Below are 18,856 nucleotides of genomic sequence, written 5' to 3' on the forward strand. Positions count from 1 at the left end.
CTGCTGCTCCATGGATCAAAGGCCAAGGTGCTCCCCCATGGCACCTCCAAGCACCCGCCCTCCCCAACACAGAACTGCAGGGATCACGGTGTTCTCGAGCTTGGGTGTGAGGCTATGCAGGTGGAGGCCAAGGGTACTGGGAAATGTCTTTGTACCGGGCGTGGGAGGCCATTAGCGCCCTTGGAGAGTGCAGTGCCCCCACCCGAGGGGGCAGAGCCCTTGGCGGGGGGCTGAGTGGGCAACTGGAGAGATAGCAGGACAGGGAGGGGCATTGTCCAGCTCTGAGCAGCTTGAGCTCATTGGAAGTCAGCAGGGAGACAGGCGGTGGAGTACAGGGTACACAGGCAGGAACTGATGATTCTGGTGTTGCCTTCTTGGTGCTGGGCCCCACCTGGGCCTTGGAACACTCACAGGGTACACATGGTCCTGCTATAGGAAGGGAGCTGAGGCTACGGGCTACAGACCCCTGCCCCATGGCACACAGTGGGCAGCAGCCAGGGCTGGGATTCGAACCTGAGTTGGCCTGAGTCCAAAGCCAAACCTGAGAGTGGAGGAAGGGCTCCTCCCCAACTGAGACCTAAAGTGGGGCAGGGTAGGCCGTGTGGGGGCAACCCTAGGGTTCCAGGAGCTATGGTGGGGCAAGAAGAAGCTTGCTGGGAGCCTGCGGAGAACTCAGGAGGCTGGGGTCAGCCCTGGGAGATTGTGCAGTGGGGTCACTACACAGTGGCCAGGGAGAGTCCCAAGACCAGCCTAGGTTCTCCCGCTCAGGGCCCGGGGGCAGTAGAAGGTCAACTCAGCTTTCACCCATGTCCCTTGCCACTGACAAAAATGACTACTACTTGGAGACTAGGTCAACTAGGAAGGACTCTCAGCTGCATTTCAAACTAGTTTAAGCAAAAACAGGGATAGCCCAATGATTATAAAGAGACACGTTATTAAGAGGACTTAACGCTGGAATTCTTTACCTTCTTTCTCTCTTTTCTGTACTTCTATGTTTGCTTGTCAAAGAAAAAAAAAAACGGATAATTTGTCTCATTTAACTTAAAAGGTTAATGGCTTCAGACATGGCAGGATCCCAGTACCCATGGATGTATATCAGGAGTCTCTGAGCCCCCGGGTATGCTCTCCGCACCCCCCACCCCCAGATCTCCCCCCACCTCCATTCTCAGTTCTGCTTTTCTCAGTGCTGGCTTTATTCTCAGGCAACTCTCCCCATTATCAGCAAAGATGCCCCTCAGCCAGCTCCAGGCCCACATCCAGTGGGGCCAGCTCAGGGCTGGCTCCCATTGGACTGACTTGGGTCATGTGTCCATTCCTGAAGCAGTCACTGGTTCTGACCCACTGGCCTGAATCACATGCTCCCCCTCTGGAGCCTGCAGTGGAAAATCAACTGGAAGACAGGCAGGGATGCCTGACCATGGACGTCCACTGCACTGGGCAGACATCCTGCTCTGCACGCCTAGGATGTCTGCCCCCTGACTCCTTCTCTAGACCCCACAACTGTAGCCTCAGGAGCTACTACCAAATTCCAGGCCAGCCCCTGGATGCAAAAATGGGGGTGCTAGAAGGGGAAGCAGGGAGGGTGTGTGCTATGCTGAAATGATGCCGGACAGACTGGGGTTCCCATACACATTTTGCCACTCACCAGCTGTGTATTACAGGGCGAGTAACTGCCCCTCTCTGAACCTCGGTTTTCCCAGCTGTGAAATAGTAATAATGGCCAATGCGTCAATAGCACCTACTATGTGCAGTTGCCATTTTAAGCATTTTCTAGATACTTTTTAAAAATCCTCAAACAGGGTCTTCCCTGGTGGCGCAGTGGTTGAGAATCTGCCTGCCAATGCAGGGGACATGGGTTTGAGCTCTGGTCTGGGACGATCCCACATGCCACGGAGCAACTAAGCCCCTGCGCCACAACTACTGAGCCTGCGCTCTAGAGCCCGTGAGCCACAACTTCTGAGCCTGTGTGCCACAACTACTGAAGCTCGCATGCCTAGAGCCCATGCTCCACAATGAGAGAAGCCACCGCAATGAGAAGCCCGCGCACTGCAACAAAGAGTAGCCCCCCGCTCACCGCAACTAGAGAAAGCCCACGCGCAACAACAAAGACCCAGTGCAGCCAAAAATAAATAAAATAAACAAATTTATTAAAAAAGAAAAAAACTCCTCAAACAGACCCTATGAGGTGGGTACCATCATTATCATCCCCATTTTATAGTGAGACAAGAAAGGCCAAGCAGAGTCTAAAGTCACACGGTAGTCTGTGCAGCTCAGGGGCAGAGCTAAGTGGTGAACGTGGCTGCTGGCCCCATGCCCGGGGCAAGACCTGGAAAGTGCCGGGAGCATTGTAATGATGAGGGGGCAAATTTTGAAGGTGTGCTTGGTACGAACTTGCAGAGGGAGGGTGAGGGCAGAGAAGGCTCCACCAGCTGGTGCTGGAAAAGTCCTGAAACCTACATGTCAGCCTTGAAGCCTTCTCTGAGAGATGTGGGGGAGTGCAGAGCAGGAAGGTGGGCGTGGCAGGGCGGGGCTGCACGGAGGAAGGGGAAGGGGTTCTTGCTTCCTAAGCCTTCATCCAGTCACATCTTATCCTCACAACATGTTATCAAAGAGGAAACTCAGAGAGGGAAAGCATTTTACTCAAGGTCACACAGCAAGTGACCAGCTTCTGGATCTGAATCCTCCCTCTTTCTTGGCTTTTCCCCTCTGGGGACCCAGCAGCCATTGGACTAGGCTCCCAGTGCTGAGCGGGGGAGGGGCAGGGAGGAGCTCGAGATCTAGGAGTGGGAGAGACTTGAAGGGTGATCAGTGCTGGGAGTGGTAGACACGAAAGCCTGGTAGGAGGGCCTCCAAGGAGGCACCCAGCACCCACCCACCAAGGCTGAGCGTGTGGGTTTCAGGGGCAGCAGGTAGCTGATGGGAGGCAGATTTGCAGAAGAGGTAGTGATCGTTGGTCACCCTGCTCCCACCGGTTGAGGAAACTGAGGACTGCAACAGGGCCACTGAATTTGGCAATTTAGTGGTCTCTGGTGACCTTGACCAGAGCAGTGCCAGGGAAATGCGGGAAGGAGACAGACTACAGATGTACAAATTATAGGATGATAACGATGTGGAGGGATGAAGGGTAGGCTCCAGGGAGTGTGAGCAGGGAAACTTCTTGCTCCCCTGAAAATAGAGAAAACTGGGCATGGGGCATATGGGGACTCTCTGTACTATCTTTGTAATTTTTCTGTGAATTTCAAACTGTTCTAAAATTAAGTTTGTTTAAAAATATAGATGGCAGAGAGGTAAGAGTGGGTGTGGCTGGAGTTTGTAGGTGGCTGGGGGGAAGCAGGAATTTGAGGAAGGGAGAGCATGCAGGTAGGGCTTCTGTTTTTTGGATGTGAAATTGAGTGAGCAGGAGGCTGGGGAGGGGGCTTTGGGATGGGGAGATGAAAGGCGTTCTGGGCTGGGAAAAGTCAAAGGAAGCAGGAAGGGACTGAGGCCGGAGATCCCTCTACCTACCGCTCCCAGGCACCCCTCAGCCCTGCTGTGGGGTCTTTCTCCCTCCCCAGAATCCTACTGACTCTGCCTGGGACTTGCTCCAAGTGGGGGCCGTGGAGAAACTGCCAGGGCCAGGGGTCCATGGGCATAGTGGACGCAGAGAGTTCCCATGAAATGTATTGAGTTTTAAGAGGTTCTTCCCACCCCAAAGCGCCGGGACCCACTGCTGGAGGTCAGTGCACACACTGCTCTCCTCCTCTTGGCCCAGCTGGTTACCCAACTCAGAACTCAGAGGCCCAGCCCCGCCCCCTCCCAGATTGGACCAGGTAAAGTTTGCTCGGGTTCTGTCACCTCCTCTGGGAAGACAGGGGTGGGAGGCTTTGTAGGTGGTGGTAAAGGCTTCCGAGAGCTGCAGAGGGTTTCAGGATTCCAGCTCAGACAGGAGCAGAGATGCTCCAGGAGGCCCTGGCAGTGGTGTCCACTTCCCCTCGAGGGACTCCTCTTAGGCCCCAGTGTTTTCTGTGTTCAGAGCTTTGGGAAATTAAGGTGCCAGGAGGCTGGCCCTGGAGTGTCCTTGGAGGAGCCCTGCCCTAAGAGTCTGGGGTTAGATTCCTCTGGGAGGCCTGAGGCTTGGGAGAGAAGGCAAAGGATCTCCTAGTCTGGCCCCACCTGAGAGGACTCAGTGGGCAGCTGGTAAGGGAGGGGTGCTCAGCATAGGGTAGGGCAGGGATGGGGTAGAGGTTGGCAATGTTGGGGTAAGGAGCTGAGAATGGTCTAGGAGGCAGGGATGGAGGTGTGTGGTTGGGAACAGGGATCAGAATGGGAACAGGTTAGGCTGGAAAGAGGAGGGGGCAGCTAGGGATGGGGTCTGATGAATGGGTAGGGGGTGTGTGCTAAGCATGGGTTTGGGGGTGGGGCTGGAGCTGGGAGGGGAAAGAAATGGGCTGGATTTGGGGATGAAGACAGCAGTGGACAGTGATGGGGATGGACTAGGAATGGGCCTTTCAGAGGTGGGGATGGGCTGCAGATGAGCCAGGGGTGGCTGGCACGGGAATTGGGTTGGGGCTGGAGGTTGGGATGGACCAGGGATAGGGGTGAGGCTGGGTGGAGATAAATTAAGGACGGAGTGGGGCTGGGCCGGATTGGAATGGAGTGGATTTGGGATTGGGACCGGGAGCTGGGAAGAAGAGGGATGAAGCTGGGCCTGGATAGGGATCGGAGAGGTGGGGACGGGGCTAGGTTTGTGGCTGGGGACACCACAGGTGAGAATTTGTGACACGGGAAGAGTGGCCCCGTGCAGAAGGGTGTATCCGCCCAGGCGCGGGGTGCGGGGACTGACGGCGAGGGGCGTGGGGGCGCCCCGGGGCAGGCCGGGAAGGGGGGGCGGGCCTCCCCCGGGCCGGGTCGGGGCGGCGCTAGGACCGAGCGCGCGGAGTGAGCGAGCCGGGCGGAGCCAGCGCCCCCCGCCCCCCGCCGGCCGGCTCCCCTCCCCCGGCCGCTGGCTCGCTCGGCTCGCAACGCTGCAGAGGCTCCGAGGCGGCGGCGGCGCGGCGACTCCCTCTTTCCCTCCCTCCTTCTCCGTCCGTCCGTGCGTCTGTCCGTTCGGCCTCGGTCCGGCCCGCAGCATGGCCGGCGTCAGCTTCAGCGGCCACCGCCTGGAGCTGCTGGCGGCGTACGAGGAGGTGATTCGGGAGGAGAGCGCGGCCGACTGGTGAGCCCCCGCCCCCGCCCCCCAGCCCCTTTGTCCCCGCGCCGCCGCGCCTTTGTTTCCACCCGGCCCCGTCGCCCCGCAGCCGGGAGGGAGGGGGAGACCCCGAAATGGTGCAGCAGCCCGGGAGGGCCAGGGAGGGGCTGCCTTTGTGCGCGCCGGGGGAGGGGCCGGGCCGGGCCAGGCGGGGCACCGACGGGCCCCAAGCGCCCGGAGGCGGCCCCAGCCGCGCGGTAGGAACGGTGGCCGGACGCGGGCTGGAGAGACGCAGGGTCCAGATGTGTGGCCCGGGGCCTCCCGGCCTTGTGGAAGCCCATCCCCCGCCCCCTCCCCTTTGCCTCGGGCCGGGCGGACAGGTGTGCATGGGCGGCCAAGGGCACCTTTGCCACCTTTGAGCGGGCGAGGACGGGGCAGGGACCGAGCTAGCAGAGCCAGCGCAGCCTACCCGGCCCAACCCGGCCCCGGCCACAGCACAAAGGAAAGCTAGGGCGGGGGAGGAGCGGAGCGGGCTGGGGGCCGGGGCGCCCCGCCCACCGGGGGGCCTCTCGGAGTTGGGGTGTGATGGAAAGACGTTCATTGCCACAGGGCCACCGCCAAGTGACTCCTGTTCCCCTGAGGGGTCGAGGAGGATGAAGGATAAGTGCTCTCCTCGATGCCAAGGGGATTGCAGGGAGTAGGCAGCTGGGCTGGGACATGCCAAAGGAACTGAACTGCTTGCCTAGGGAGCCAGGTGGGGTCCCTGGGAGGAAGCCCCCAGGCGCACCACTCTGCAGGGAGTTCCCAGAGAAGGATGAGGGGGTGAGTGGATCCACTGAGCCCCTAGCCCGGTGGCCCAGGGGCAAGGGGCTCTCAGCTCCTCTGTGCGGGAGGAGCTGGGCTGCCCTCTCCTCCCTCCCCAGCTGTTGTCTCCCCCTAGGCTGTGGGAGGGGTTGGACCACCTGCTCTGGGGCTGGAGTCCCCAGGGTGGCAGGAAAGCCAGGGGGTTTCACACTGCCCCATTCAGGAATCATACTCTTCTCCTGGGGCAGATGCCCATTCTGTTCCCTAGGGCTCTTCTCCCCTTGGCAGGCAGGAAACACAAAGTGAAGGCAGGTCTGAGGGACCTCACTTGGGCTGGCCTCACCCTCATGCTGGGAGGACACTGACCTGGGGGCTGGAGGAGGGGACAAGATGGCCAGGCATCCATGCCACAGTACTGCAGCACTGGCGGGCAGCCAGGCCTGGAGGGATGGACGCGGGAGACAAGCAAGCTCTCGTGTCCTGCGGGTCAGTCACAGGAGAGGCCAGCACAGGCTAAGCGGGCAAGCGGCCCATCCGTTGTCCCAGCCCTGCCCCAGGGGGACTGAGATCATGGGAGGAGTTCAGGGCAAGTGGCCGGCTTGGCCTGGTGGAGGAGCTGGCCTTGGGATATGGGCCATGCCTGGAGAGAGGCTCAGCCCATCTCGGAACCCTTGCCCTCCAGTCTGGGGGTGCAGCCTGCCACCACCCCATTTACCCCTACCTTCCCAAAGGCAGAGCTCCCACAGCCACTGCTGGCCCACATCCTGCTCAGCAGAGGCCTGGGCTCCCACCACCCAGCAGCATCCGTGTGGCCAAAGTGAGTTATTCATCACTGGTGTGCCTCACCCCTCCCCCACCCCAATCTGCGTTGTGTGTGGGACACACACAGATGTACACATGCACCGTCATACATACATACATTTGCTCACTCCCAAGGGGCCAGATAAACATTTGGTAGAAAGGATGTGAGGATCACCCTGCAGAAGGGGACATGAGGGCCCCCAGCACCTAGCACAGAACCAGGGGTACAGTGGGGTCTCAAGACTCAGGGGCATCTTGGGTAAAATTGCTGTCTGGGCAAATGGGGCTTGGCACTGCCCCCCCTTACCTTGCCTCTGAGTGGGGAGTAGGGGTGGGGGAGTTCACTCCTAGGTGGCTCACTCTGAAATGGACCGCTGCCCTGATGTTGGCAGCAGGGGACCCAGGAAGTCAGACTGTGTAGTGAAAAGAACTGGTGTTGTCCTGGATGTGACCCGACTCGCTATGTAACCACACCAAGTCTCTGCTCCTCTCTGGTCCTCTTGAAAAGAGGAAAAGGGGATTGGGCTCAACCATACCTGGGATACCCAAGGCCCTTCCAGTTCTGATATCTTGAGAGTGTGATTATCCTGAAGAATCTACCTGCCCTGAGCCTCCCATCCTCAGCTGACCCCAGGATCTCCCTGGAGCTGCTACATTCCAGCTCCCACCTCACCCCAGTCCACTTTCTCTGGCCGAGATGGTTTCTCAGAGTTTTGTCTCAATGTCGCAAACACCTCCTGGGGCTGCTCTGTGCTCTGTGTTGAAGGACTGAGTTTGATGTCCCACCTGCACGAAGCTTATAGTTTCAGGACAGTGTCTGTCTCCAGGGGTTGGAGGTGGTGAGACATGTAGATTCCTGCCCCCCTCCATCCTGATTCCTTGCAGTTTGACCAACTCCCACCCACCCAAGGCTCAGGCCACCTCGAATGTGTTTGAGAAGCACTGGTGGTCTAGTGAGATCTGGGGCAGGCTCAGGTGCCTCTTCCTGTCCCTGATGGAGTGTGGTAAGCGCTTTGGGGAGGTGCAGCGCAGGGCAGGGCTTCATGGGAGCTGGCATTGGGTCCCTGAGAGATTTCAGTCAGGGATGGGCATGGGGTGGAGAAACAGGTCTGGCCTCCCTGTGAAGGGAACCACATATGCAGAGGCTCCAGGTTGGGAAATATCCAGAACTGTGCTGGGAATCAGGGAGCCATCCAATGTGACCCGAGTATATGGTATGGATACGGAGGTCTGGCTGGAAAGGCAGGTGGGCGGAGCTCAGGGTTGAAGGCCTGCTGAAACCTTTGAACTTAGCTATGGTTTCCACCAGGTAAGGGCCAGGAAAGGTGGCTGCAGGTGGGTAGGCAAGGAGTAAAGAATGGAAGGGGCAGGGTCCTGGGAGGAGCCAGGGTCCCTCAGAGAGCCTAGGAGAGGCTGACAAGTCACCCCAGGGAGGTGTGATGGCCAGAGCAGTGTCTGGGAACCAGGGTCTTGGAGTTCTGCCTCAGTTTCTCATCTGTGGAATGGAGAAGGGAAGGCCCTGCTTCTCTAAGGGCCTTTTGTTCCCAGTGGTGGGTTGGGGCAGCCAGACAGGTGGTGGGACAGCTGTGTTGAGAAGCAGCTGCCAGGACTGTAGCCTGGGCAACAGTTGGACCAGGAGCTCCCGGCCCCACAGCCCACCTGTGTCCCTTTCAGGAGGGAGGGATCCCGAGAAGCAGGGGGCTGGGGGCCCATTTGGCTCTGGCAGTGACTTGTGCTGACCTCATGGGGCTGGGCCTGGACCAGGCCCTCCCTGCTCCCTCCTTGCTCCGCCCTCCAGCCTCCTCCCTCCCTCCCTCCCTCCCTCTTCTCTCCTCCCTCTTTCCTTCCCTCCCATTTCCCTTGCTCTCTCCCCGCTCCTTCATTTTCTCTTCATCCCTTCACTTTCCTCCCTTCTCTTGTCTTCTCTTTCTGCCTCCTCTCCCTGCTCGCTTTCTCTTCTGCATCTCCCTGGTGCTCCTGCTTCCTCTCCTCCTAGCCCCCTACCTTGGCAGTAGGAAAGCGGAGCTTGGGGGAGGGGCTGGGCCTCCTGCACCTCCGGAACATGACCTTTATTCCTGGCCCCAAGCCTGTCCTCCAAGTGGGTCCTGGGGAGGAGCTATCTCTGTCTTCCCTTCTGTGAAATGGATGCTGTGCCACTGCTACCTGTGAAGAAAAAGCTAGGGAGGAGGAGGAAGGAGGAAGGCTGCTAGGTCAGCTTTCTGCCAAAGCTGAGAGGGAAGGCAAGGCCAGCAGTCCCAAGAGGCCAGAGCCTCAGCTAGGGCGGAGGAGGCCTAGGGCTGGAAGGCCAGGAGAGCACATTCACCCAGGGGCAAGAGTCCAGGCAGGAGTGACCACGGTGACCTCATCCCCATTTCAGAGAGACTGAGATTGAGACTGAGGGCGTGTCCCCTTGGGGTCCTTTGTGTTCAGGAGAATGCAGCTGGGGTGGGCCAGTCGCGTGCCAATTGCTGGGTTGCCATAGTTACCAGGGGATGCCCAGAGCTGAACAGCACCAGGTTCTCTCCCCCATCCCCCTCGATGTGGGGGGAGGGGCAGTGGGTACCGAGGCATGCGCCAGGTAGGTTCCTGGCAACGGCCAATGGGGATGAGGAGCGGTAGCCAGGGAACGGTAACCAAGGAACCGTCGCCTTGGAATCTCCATCTCACTCCGCTGGCTGGGCTGCAGGCTGCTAGGGCCAGGGCTCCGAGGACGCAACACACTGGCTCACTGGAAGCAAGCAACTGGGCAGCGATTTCTTCCCCACTGCCTGCTCCCCACCTGACCCAGGCCTCCCTCCATCAGATCCCAGACTGTCCCCCACTGGGTTCCAGCCTGAAATGGTGCTTAGCCATTGTTGTCATGGCGACAAGGCTTAAGTGCTGGGCTGGAACCCCCCTCCTGTCCTGCCCCCTTTGTGTCCCTCCTACCCCCGAGAGCCGTCTCCACCCAAAATTGGCTGCCTGGGCCCTGCCAGTTCTCCCAGCCACCCCTCCCTCTCCCCAGGGCTCTGTACACATATGAGGATGGCTCAGATGACCTCAAGCTTGCGGCGTCAGGAGGTAAGAATTCCAGCCATTCCTTTGCCTTCCTTTCCGCTCCCTCCTCCGGTTGTTTTCTTCCCCACCCGCCTGGCTCCAGGCCACCTCGCTGCCTGCATCCAGCAGACCCACACTTGTCTGGCCAAGTGTCCTTCCTGTGGTTATCCCTAAGATCCCCAGGGTGGGGAGGGAGGGAGACTTGTTTCCTGTTTGATTATGAGAAGACTGAGCCTCAGAGAGGGAGAGTGACTTGCCCAAAGTCACACAGCTAAGCGGGATCGGGCCTGGCAGGGATGGCCCAGATCACCCCACTTTCTTGAGAGCCCTAAAAGGTTTTATTTTACCTCAGTGGGTGCCAGCCCCGCGTGAGACTTGATGTGTGAAGAACACTTCCTCAGTTCGTCCCCAAGGTCCTCGGGGATTCAGAGGCAAAGCTCACACCTGCCTGCTGCCCCTTTCACACCGACACAGAACTCGGGGACTTCCAGAGCTCTGGCGGTGCCTGCAGAGCCCACAAGAGGAGTCTTTGCTTTGGGTTCCAGGCCCTTTGTGGGGGAGGGATTCAGGAGATGGGGCCTGACACCCTCCTGATTCCCCCAGATGGGGGCTTGCAGGAGCTCTCTGGCCACTTTGAGAACCAGAAGGTGATGTATGGCTTCTGCAGCGTCAAGGACTCCCAGGCTGCTCTGCCGAAATACGTGCTCATCAACTGGGTATGCAGCTATGGGCTGGGGAAGGGAGCCGAAGGCCCAAGAACGGTTATCCTCCATCCCACTCCACTCACTGACACTGCTGTAGAGAACCCCACTAGTCCCGGGAAGAGAGCCCTGGGCCTCAGCCTGCCGCCAACTCTTGTCCTTTCCCGACACCCCCTTTTGCTGGGTACTTTGCAGGTTGGCGAAGATGTGCCTGATGCCCGCAAATGTGCTTGTGCCAGCCACGTGGCTAAGGTGGCCGAGTTCTTCCAGGTGCGAGTGGGGTCAGGGCTCATGGGGGAGGTGATGGGAGGGAGCCCTGCTGCCTGAACACGCCTTCTTCCTGCTGCAGGGCGTCGATGTGATCGTGAACGCCAGCAGTGTGGAAGACATAGATGCGGGCGCCATTGGGCAGCGGCTCTCCAATGGGCTGGCACGGCTTTCCAGCCCCGTGCTGCACCGACTGCGGCTGCGTGAGGATGAGAACGCCGAGCCGGTGGTCAGTGTGCGCCCCGGGCAGGCTGGCCCTGCCCAGGGCTCCACCGTCCGGTTCCTCTCAGTCCTCACCCTTTGCGTGTGGGGGTCCTGAGCACTCGGCCCATGGGCTGCGCTCACGCCAGGCCGCTTGACTCTGCAGGGCACCACCTATCAGAAGACCGACGCAGCTGTGGAGATGAAGCGGATTAACCGCGAGCAGTTCTGGGAGCAGGCCAAGGTGTGGACCCTGACCCCGGCCTGCAGGCTGAGCTGCTGCTCCCTGTCCTGACCCCATGGGGTAGCTCTGCCTTCTTTCCCTAAGGGCCTCCCTTCCACAGCATGGCCCGTCCTACGTGCTTCCCCTACTGAAAGAGCGAGCCCCTGAGTTCTCAGAACCCTGGGTTGGGGATGGGCCGGAGGGCTGGGGCGGGCCCCAGGCTCAGGGCCTGCACTGCCTTGGCACGGGGTGCTGCAGAAGGAGGAAGAGCTGAGGAAGGAGGAGGAGCGGAAGAAGGCTCTGGATGAGAGACTCCGGTTTGAGCAAGAGCGGATGGAGCAGGAGCGGCAGGAGCAGGAGGAACGGGAGCGGCGCTACCGGGAGCGGGAGCAGCAGATTGAGGAGCACAGGTGCGCCCCGCCCCGCCCCGCCCTGCCCCCTGGGCCCTGGGCCCTGGGCCGCGGGCCCCCCACGTGGGCCTGTCCTGAAGGCTTGCCTGCACCTCTCATTCCAGGAGGAAACAACAGACTTTAGAAGCAGAGGAGGCCAAGAGGCGGTTGAAGGAGCAGTCTATCTTTGTAAGTTCTTAGTCGGGGTTCCTGTCTCCTGGCCAGGGAAGCGAGGATGGTCCTCGTGTTCCTGGGCCTCTTGCGGGGGGAGTAAGTGTCTTGGGGACAGTGCTGGGCATTCTGGGTACCGCTGCATGGGCATGGGGTATCATGCAGTGTCAGGCCTCGTACCCGATCATGTGGGGCTCTCTTCCCTGGCTGTGGAAAGAGACCTCCTTGGGGAAGCTAATACTCTAGACCGAAAGAGAAAATCTACCTTGACCCAGACCCTCACTGACCGGGCTCCTCCTGCCCCCTCCCAGCAGGGCCTGAGGGGCTTGAGGTGGTAGACATGCTTCCTGCACTTACAGGGCTCGAGGCCTGGTCCCCATGGCAAGAATGCTGCAGAGCCATTGAATGGCTCTGGGCTGGTGTTCTGAGCATCTACATACAAGTGTGTGTAGTGTCTCTTTGAGAACAGGTGCTTGTTCCAGGGGTGCTGGCTGAACCCCCAAACACTGGGATGGCCCATAGGGTCATCATGATTGACCCCTTCAAAATCACAGTGGAGTCAAATCTTCATGCTTTGAATTGAATTTTATACTTGAGAAATAGTTAAGATCATTCAAAGCTGAGCATGGTAGAGTTTAGGACAGGAGGTGGGCAATAGTCGTCTGGACTGGGACTGTGATGGGTAGCCGTTGGGCCACGGGGACTCAAACAGACTCCAAGGTCACACCCACAGGAGGCTGGGAGGGAGCTGGCGGGACAGCCCTGCCGGCACTGGCATTAATGGCTGTCATAGGTCATTCCACTCACATTAGCCCCTGGGGGTGGAGAGGACATGTGGTTAGTAAGTTGCAGCCTCATTCATTCAGCAAACCCTTGCCACCCGCCATGTGCCGGTGTGAGGAACATGGTGGAGAACAAGATGAACAAGGCTCTTTTACAATTAATTGATGAATTCGTTTATTTTTAATTGCGGCAAAGTGTACATAACATAAAACGTACCATCTTTACCATTTTTCAGTGTACAGTTCCGTGATGTTAAGTGTATTTATAACGTACAGCCATCACCACTGTTTATCTCTGGAATTTTCTGCATCTTCCCATACTGAATCTCTGTATCCATTAAACACTAACTCCCCATTGCCTCCTCCCCCAGCCCCTGGCAACTGCTTTCTGCTTTCTGTGTTTAAGAATGTGACTACTCAAAGTACCTTGTATGAGTGGAATCGTGCCATTACTTTACCTTTTGTGACTGGCTTATTTCATTTAGCGTAACATCTTCAAGGTTTATCCATGTGTCAGAATGTCTTTTCTTTTGAAAGCTGTTAATCTTCCATTGTATATGTATACCAGATTTTGTTCAGCCATTCAGAGCAAGTTCTTTTTGAAAAAGCTTATTTTTATGGAAAATTTCACATATGTACGCAAAAGTAGAAAGAATAGTATAGTGAACCCACTGAACTGATAGCTCATCTTCACCAATTACCAGTGTTTCAAGCAAAGGCTTACAGTGTCACATCATTATAGTCTCATCTGGCCCTTCAAGTGTGGCTCATGTGACAGTGACAGTAGGTGTTTTAGCAGGTCACTGTGGTTACCCTGCAACTTCAGGTCCTCTGAGGGAGTTCCCACATGAGAAACTTTGGAATTTAGAACCATGAAGTGCTTTATATTGGCTTAAGGAGCTATTCTGCTTTCTCTCTTCTGATAAGAATTGCATTCCTTATGTGAGTTCCCTTTTTGCCTGAGATGCCGGGGAGCTTCCATTTATCTGAAGATGCTCAGGCATAGCAATGCTATTGACCTTTATGGTTAGTGCATTGATGTCTCTGTCCAACTCCAAGCTCTAATTTGTTTCAGTGGTTTTCACAGTGTTCTGTAGTTAAGGTTTTTGTGGTAAGCTGCCTCTGGTCCTTCTTTTGAACAAGGCAGAGGAACCTAGCAAGGTTATACTAGGCAGGGGCAGCGTAACAGCAAAGGCTGGTGGGATGTACATTTTTGGGGGAAGGCAAGGAGCCTTCCCCAATGACTGGAGTCCGCTGGGAAATTTGGGAGGAGAGAGCAAGGTCAGAAGAGGAGTTTAGACTTCATTCTGGAAGACACAGTGGCAGTTGAGGTGACAACCCTCTTGAGGCTTTTGGTGTGATGAGTTCAACTGAGGAAACAGGTATGAACTGAACCTTGGGCTGGCCACTCACACATAAGTGAGTGCTTATCCTGTATCACCCACAGAGGGTGGGGAGATGATCCAGAAACAGGAAATTTTTATGACACAGTGTAATCTTGTCGTGTATGCCTGGAACACCTCATGGGGACCCAGGGAAGGAAATGACCTGAATGGGCCAGGGACCCCTTCCCGAGGAGGCAGTGCCCAAGCTGAGGCCGGAAGCAGGAAGAGCTGGATCTGGGGTGGGGGTCGGGCACTTGGGGAGAGAGATTCATCTCCCATGCCAAGGCACGGAGGTGGGAAGTTGTATGCATGTTCCAGGAACTGCAACTACATCATGCTGAGGACTTTATGCCTACATCTCACAGGGTGTGGGTGAGTCAGGGTGGGAGGGGAGCATTGTGAGAGGTGATGGACTAGATCAGGCAGGGAGAAGGGAACGTGGGCCAAGCAAAGGGGCCCCACCTACCTTTACTCCTGTGGTTGCAATCTCAAAACAGCAAGTGAAGTGGACCGGTGAAGGGCAGTAGGGAGTGGTGGGGACTGTGGTGAACTGGACAACACACGCCCTGTGGGCTGCCACAGTGCAGCTCTAGTCGATGGCTGCTTTGGGACATGCTGGCCTAGGTTGCCAGGGCTTCTGGCATTTCAGGAGAAACTGGAGACCCTGATCTCAGTAAGAAAACCTGATTTTTAAGTGATGGCGACTAATTAACATTTTGAAAAGATCCTTTCAGGTCTGTACAGAAGAAATGGGGGGAAGAGAACAAGGAGGCAGGGGACTAATGAAGAAGCCTCAGTCTTGATACCAAGATCCACACAGCAGTGATGGAGGTGTGGTTGGCTAGGTGCTGGGGTAGGAGGTTCGAGAAAAGTTAGCAGCAAATCAGGGAGTGCTCCTGGATGGCCCTGGGTGCCCAGGGGCCTGTCTGGACTGGAGATGAGGTGGCTGAGGACCTTGCAGATAGAAGGTGCTGTGTGACTGGGTCATGAAAGTGGTTCCAGATAGTGGAGGAAACATGGGGGCTGTAAGAAAGCCAAGAGCTCCTGTGGGAGTGGGGTGCTCAGAACACCCTCCCTTTTGGTTTCCAGGGTGACCAGCGGGATGAGGAGGAAGAGACCCAGATGAAGAAGTCAGAATCGGAGGTAGAGGTGAGAGCCGGGGGGTCCAGACATCTGAGTTTGGTAGGGCTGCCTCGGTCGGGCCCGCCTGGCCTGACCCTTCCCATGTGCCCCCAGGAGGCAGCAGCCATTATTGCCCAGCGACCTGATAACCCACGGGAGTTCTTTAAGCAGCAGGAAAGAGTCGCATCGGCCTCCGCAGGCAGCTGTGATGTGCCCTCACCCTTCAACCACCGACCAGGTAGTCCCAGCTCCCCCCCCCCCCCCCGCACCCAATCCCCACTCTTCAGGTTTTGGCCTTGAGCCTCTTTGGGACCTTTCTTGGAAGGGAAACCTTGCCCAAGGACCCCTTGGAGAAGGCAAGGCCAATCATCAAGTGTGCTTCCACCCACCACCTCCAGGTGGCAGGGCTGAGAAGGGCTCGGGCAGGGTCAGTATTGGTTGGGCCTGGGCTGAGCAATGGGCTGTGCTCGAGCCATCTGGGCATTTCTCACAAGGCTTAAGGCATCCTCCTGGCTGCAAGGAGTAGCCCTGCTGAGGTTGAACTAGGTCTTATCTGAAGGGCTGTGGGTGCATGGGGAGTGGGCTCTTTCCCTGGTCCTGAGTTTGAGCAGCCTGGAGCCTGTACCCAGGGTTCCCTGTTTGGATTCTCCCTGTGCAGCTTCCACCTCTCCTCGAAGCCCCCTTCCACTCCCTGTCTGCTGGTCTGTTTGCCCCTTCTGTGTGCTTGGCTCTGGGCTAGGGTTCCAGGGGTGGGGCAGGCTGTTCCGAGGCGTGGGCTGCCCTGAGGCTGGTTGCATTGTGGCGTATCAGGCTCTTTGCTGTGTGTGGCTGGTGTGGTGGAGTCATCTGTTGGCTTGAGGCTCTGGCCCAGCTTGGCTGGCTGAATGTGTGCCCTGGCTGAAGGCAGCTTGGACATCCAGGGCCAGCCTGGGGGTGGATGAGGCCTCGGGGTGGGGGTGGGGGAGACTGACCCTCTCTTGTCCTCTGTCTCTCTCTCTCTGTCTGTCTCTCTTGGCAGGTCGTCCGTACTGCCCTTTCATAAAGGCATCGGACAGTGCGCCTTCCTCCTCCTCCTCTTCCTCCTCTTCCCCTCCACGGACTCCCTTTCCCTATATCACCTGTCACCGCACCCCAAACCTCTCTTCCTCCCTCCCATGTAGGTAGCAGCCCCAGGCCTCTGTGGGGGGGTAAGGAGGGCCCCCCACTTCCCAGCAGACCCCCTGCCCTCACTCCCCCAGCCTGACTGCTGATCTCTGGTGTTTGTCCCCAGAGCAGGTACCGCCTGCCTCTTTCCCCTGGCCCTGAAGGGACACTGGCCCTTAGGGGCCTGGCTTACCAGGGTCCGGAGCTGTGGTCTGGCCCCTGGGGGCCTGGGGAGCTCCCAGCCCCGACCCAGACTCCAGAGAGGAGGGGCTGGTCAGGCCCCAAGATGGACAATCCTGGTTCCACCTGGCTCCCTGGCCCTTACCGACCAGCCTAGGGGTTTTTGTTCCACAGGCAGCCACCTGGACAGCCACCGGAGGATGGTGCCTACCCCCATCCCTGCCCGGAGCCCATCTGACTCCAGCACGGCCTCTACCCCTGTCACTGAGCAGATCGAGCGGGCCCTGGATGAGGTCACGTCCTCGCAGCCTCCACCACTGCCACCACCACCCCCAGCAGCCCAAGGTGTGTGAATGGCCCTAGCCCTTGGGCTGGGAACTCCAAATGGCCATGGTAACAACCCCTCAGGGATCTGGGCCAGACTGTACTGCCCTGGAAGTGGCTGGGGCAGCGAGGAGCCCTGGTCAGACCTGCCCTCTCTGAAGCTCAGTGTCTCCCTGGAGTGGGGACTGCGCCTTCCTCCCAGGGCTGCTGAGAGGTTGAAAGACACTAGGTAAAGGGCCAGTGGGGCCCAGTGGGTGCTAGAAGGCACTCTGCATGGAAGTCTTAGTGGAGGCCTTCTTTCCTGGGCTCCTCAGTGGGTGGGCAGGGTACTGTAGGGTGCCTGCCCAGGGCCTGCATCCTTTCCTGGGAGCTGATCACATGTCTCCTCCATCTGTGCTTTGACAGAGACCCAGGAGCCCAGCCCCGGCCTGGATAGTGAAGAGACCAGCAAGGAAGCCAGAGCAGCAGACCCTCAGACCTGGGCCAGCCCCCTGGAGGAGTCCCCTCAGGCACCAGAGCCTCCCCAGGGCCAAGGCAGCCCCACGGAGGACTTGATGTTCATGGCGTCTACAGAGCAGGCAGTCCTGGCTGCCTCTCTAGAGCCTACCGTGGCTGGAGCCTCTGCAGCTGACACCCCAGCAGCTGATGCCATTGAAACCGACACTGCCGCTGCTGACACCAGTGTTGCCAACACCGTCACCCCTGCCACTGCCAGCCTCATTGACCTATGGCCTGGCAATGGGGAAGGGGCCTCCGTACCCCAGGCTGAGCCTAGGGCCCCCACACCACCCTCAGGTGCCGAAGTCACTCTGGCAGAAGTGCCCCTGCTGGACGAGGTGGCTCAGGAGCCACTGCCGCCGGCAGGTGAAGGCAGTGCCAACCTTCTCAATTTTGATGAGCTGCCTGAGCCACCAGCCACCTTCTGTGACCCAGGGGAGGAAGTAGAAGGGGAGCCCCTGGCTGCCCCCCAGGCTCCAACTCTGCCCTCAGCTCTAGAGGAGCTGGATCAGGAGCCGGAGCCGGAGCTGGAGCTGGAGCCAGAGCCCCAGCTGCTGACCAATGGCGAGACCACCCAGAAGGAGGGGACCCAGGTGGGGCTGGGGCTGCCTGATGGGAGGGGAAGTGGTCAGGGCTGGATCAGGGCTGGAACAGGGGGCTGACCCTGCCTTCCTTAGGCTTGCAGCAGTACCCCGCCCCCTTTCTCTGTGACCCACATTGTTGGGGGGGAAGCTGTATTTCATTCCCCCTCCCTGGGCCACCTCTGCTTTTATTCCCAAGGCAGGCATCTGTGTTCGCCTGGCAACCACTGATAGAATCGCTGGTTGCAGGGGAAATGTGCTCAGGCCTGGTAGGTCAGCCCTAGTCCTGCTGGGTGGGACCCAGTGACATGGAGCTTTTCTTCTACAGGCCAGTGAGGGGTATTTCAGCCAATCACAGGAGGAGGAGTTTGCCCAATCGGAAGAGCTGTGTGCAAAGGCTCCGCCTCCTATGTTCTACAACAAGCCTCCAGGTAGTACTGGGATGGGTGATGGAGAAGAGTTTGGGTGGCGGTGCTGTGTTCAAGTGTGGACAGGCAGCGCCCCCCCCCCCCACAGCTGGCACAGCTCCCCAGGGTTGGGAGGGACACAGGCATGGATCTGCTGGGCCATCTCCTTAACGCCCCTCCCTTCCCCACACCATAGAAATCGACATCACCTGCTGGGATGCAGACCCGGTACCGGAAGAGGAGGAGGGCTTCGAGGGTGGCGACTAGCGGTGATGCTTGCCCTCAGGCTGCCCTCGCCAAGGCCGCCCACCTGCGCCGGCCTCTGGCCAGACGGCCCGCAGCGCCTGCACTTGCAGCAGCTCCGCCTGGCACCCACTCTGGATCCCGGCCCTGGCCGGGGACTTGGCCACTTCCCTACCCACAGGGCCCTACTTTTACAGCTTTTCTCTCTTTTTTAAAGTTGATAGGAGACTTGTACAGTTGACTGGTTTTCCTCCCGTTGGTAGTTGAGATGCTGTTGCAAATTCCACCCCCTCCCCACCCGGCCCAGATTGTAGCTCTTAGTCCTCCCTGCTCACTCAGCTGGCCGGGGTGGAGGCCTCACCCTGCTTGGGGCCTGGCGTGGGGGGAAGTTCTGGTGGGGAAATGTTCCCCCCACCTCTTTTCCTAGTTTT

At 58.4% G+C, this 18,856-nt stretch overlaps 1 protein-coding gene across 1 annotated transcript; it reads left to right on the plus strand.

Moving 5' to 3' along the window:
* The first annotated feature begins 4,965 nt into the window (after positions 1-4,965).
* DBN1 (drebrin 1) lies at positions 4,966-18,653 on the plus strand. Its single transcript, XM_082622687.1, has 14 exons — positions 4,966-5,194; positions 9,777-9,832; positions 10,412-10,524; positions 10,705-10,779; positions 10,859-11,005; positions 11,144-11,221; positions 11,459-11,610; positions 11,715-11,778; positions 15,017-15,076; positions 15,164-15,287; positions 16,547-16,717; positions 17,102-17,787; positions 18,104-18,206; positions 18,379-18,653. The coding sequence occupies exons 1-14, from the start codon at positions 5,109-5,111 to the stop codon at positions 18,447-18,449; spliced, it is 1,986 nt and encodes a 661-aa protein (XP_082478813.1). The 5' UTR covers positions 4,966-5,108; the 3' UTR covers positions 18,450-18,653.
* The last annotated feature ends 203 nt before the right edge of the window (positions 18,654-18,856 follow it).

The sequence above is a fragment of the Mesoplodon mirus genome (genome assembly GCF_964341445.2).
Source record: "Mesoplodon mirus genome assembly, chromosome: 5".
Lineage (NCBI taxonomy): Eukaryota > Metazoa > Chordata > Mammalia > Artiodactyla > Ziphiidae > Mesoplodon > Mesoplodon mirus.

Coding starts and splice junctions, on each gene's coding strand:
- DBN1 (XM_082622687.1), top strand. CDS start 5,109: ATGGCCGGCGTCAGCTTCAGCGGCCACCGCCTGGAGCTGCTGGCGGCG. Junction 10,525..10,704: donor AATACGTGCTCATCAACTGG/GTATGCAGCTAT, acceptor GGTACTTTGCAG/GTTGGCGAAGATGTGCCTGA. Junction 11,611..11,714: donor CAGCAGATTGAGGAGCACAG/GTGCGCCCCGCC, acceptor CTCTCATTCCAG/GAGGAAACAACAGACTTTAG.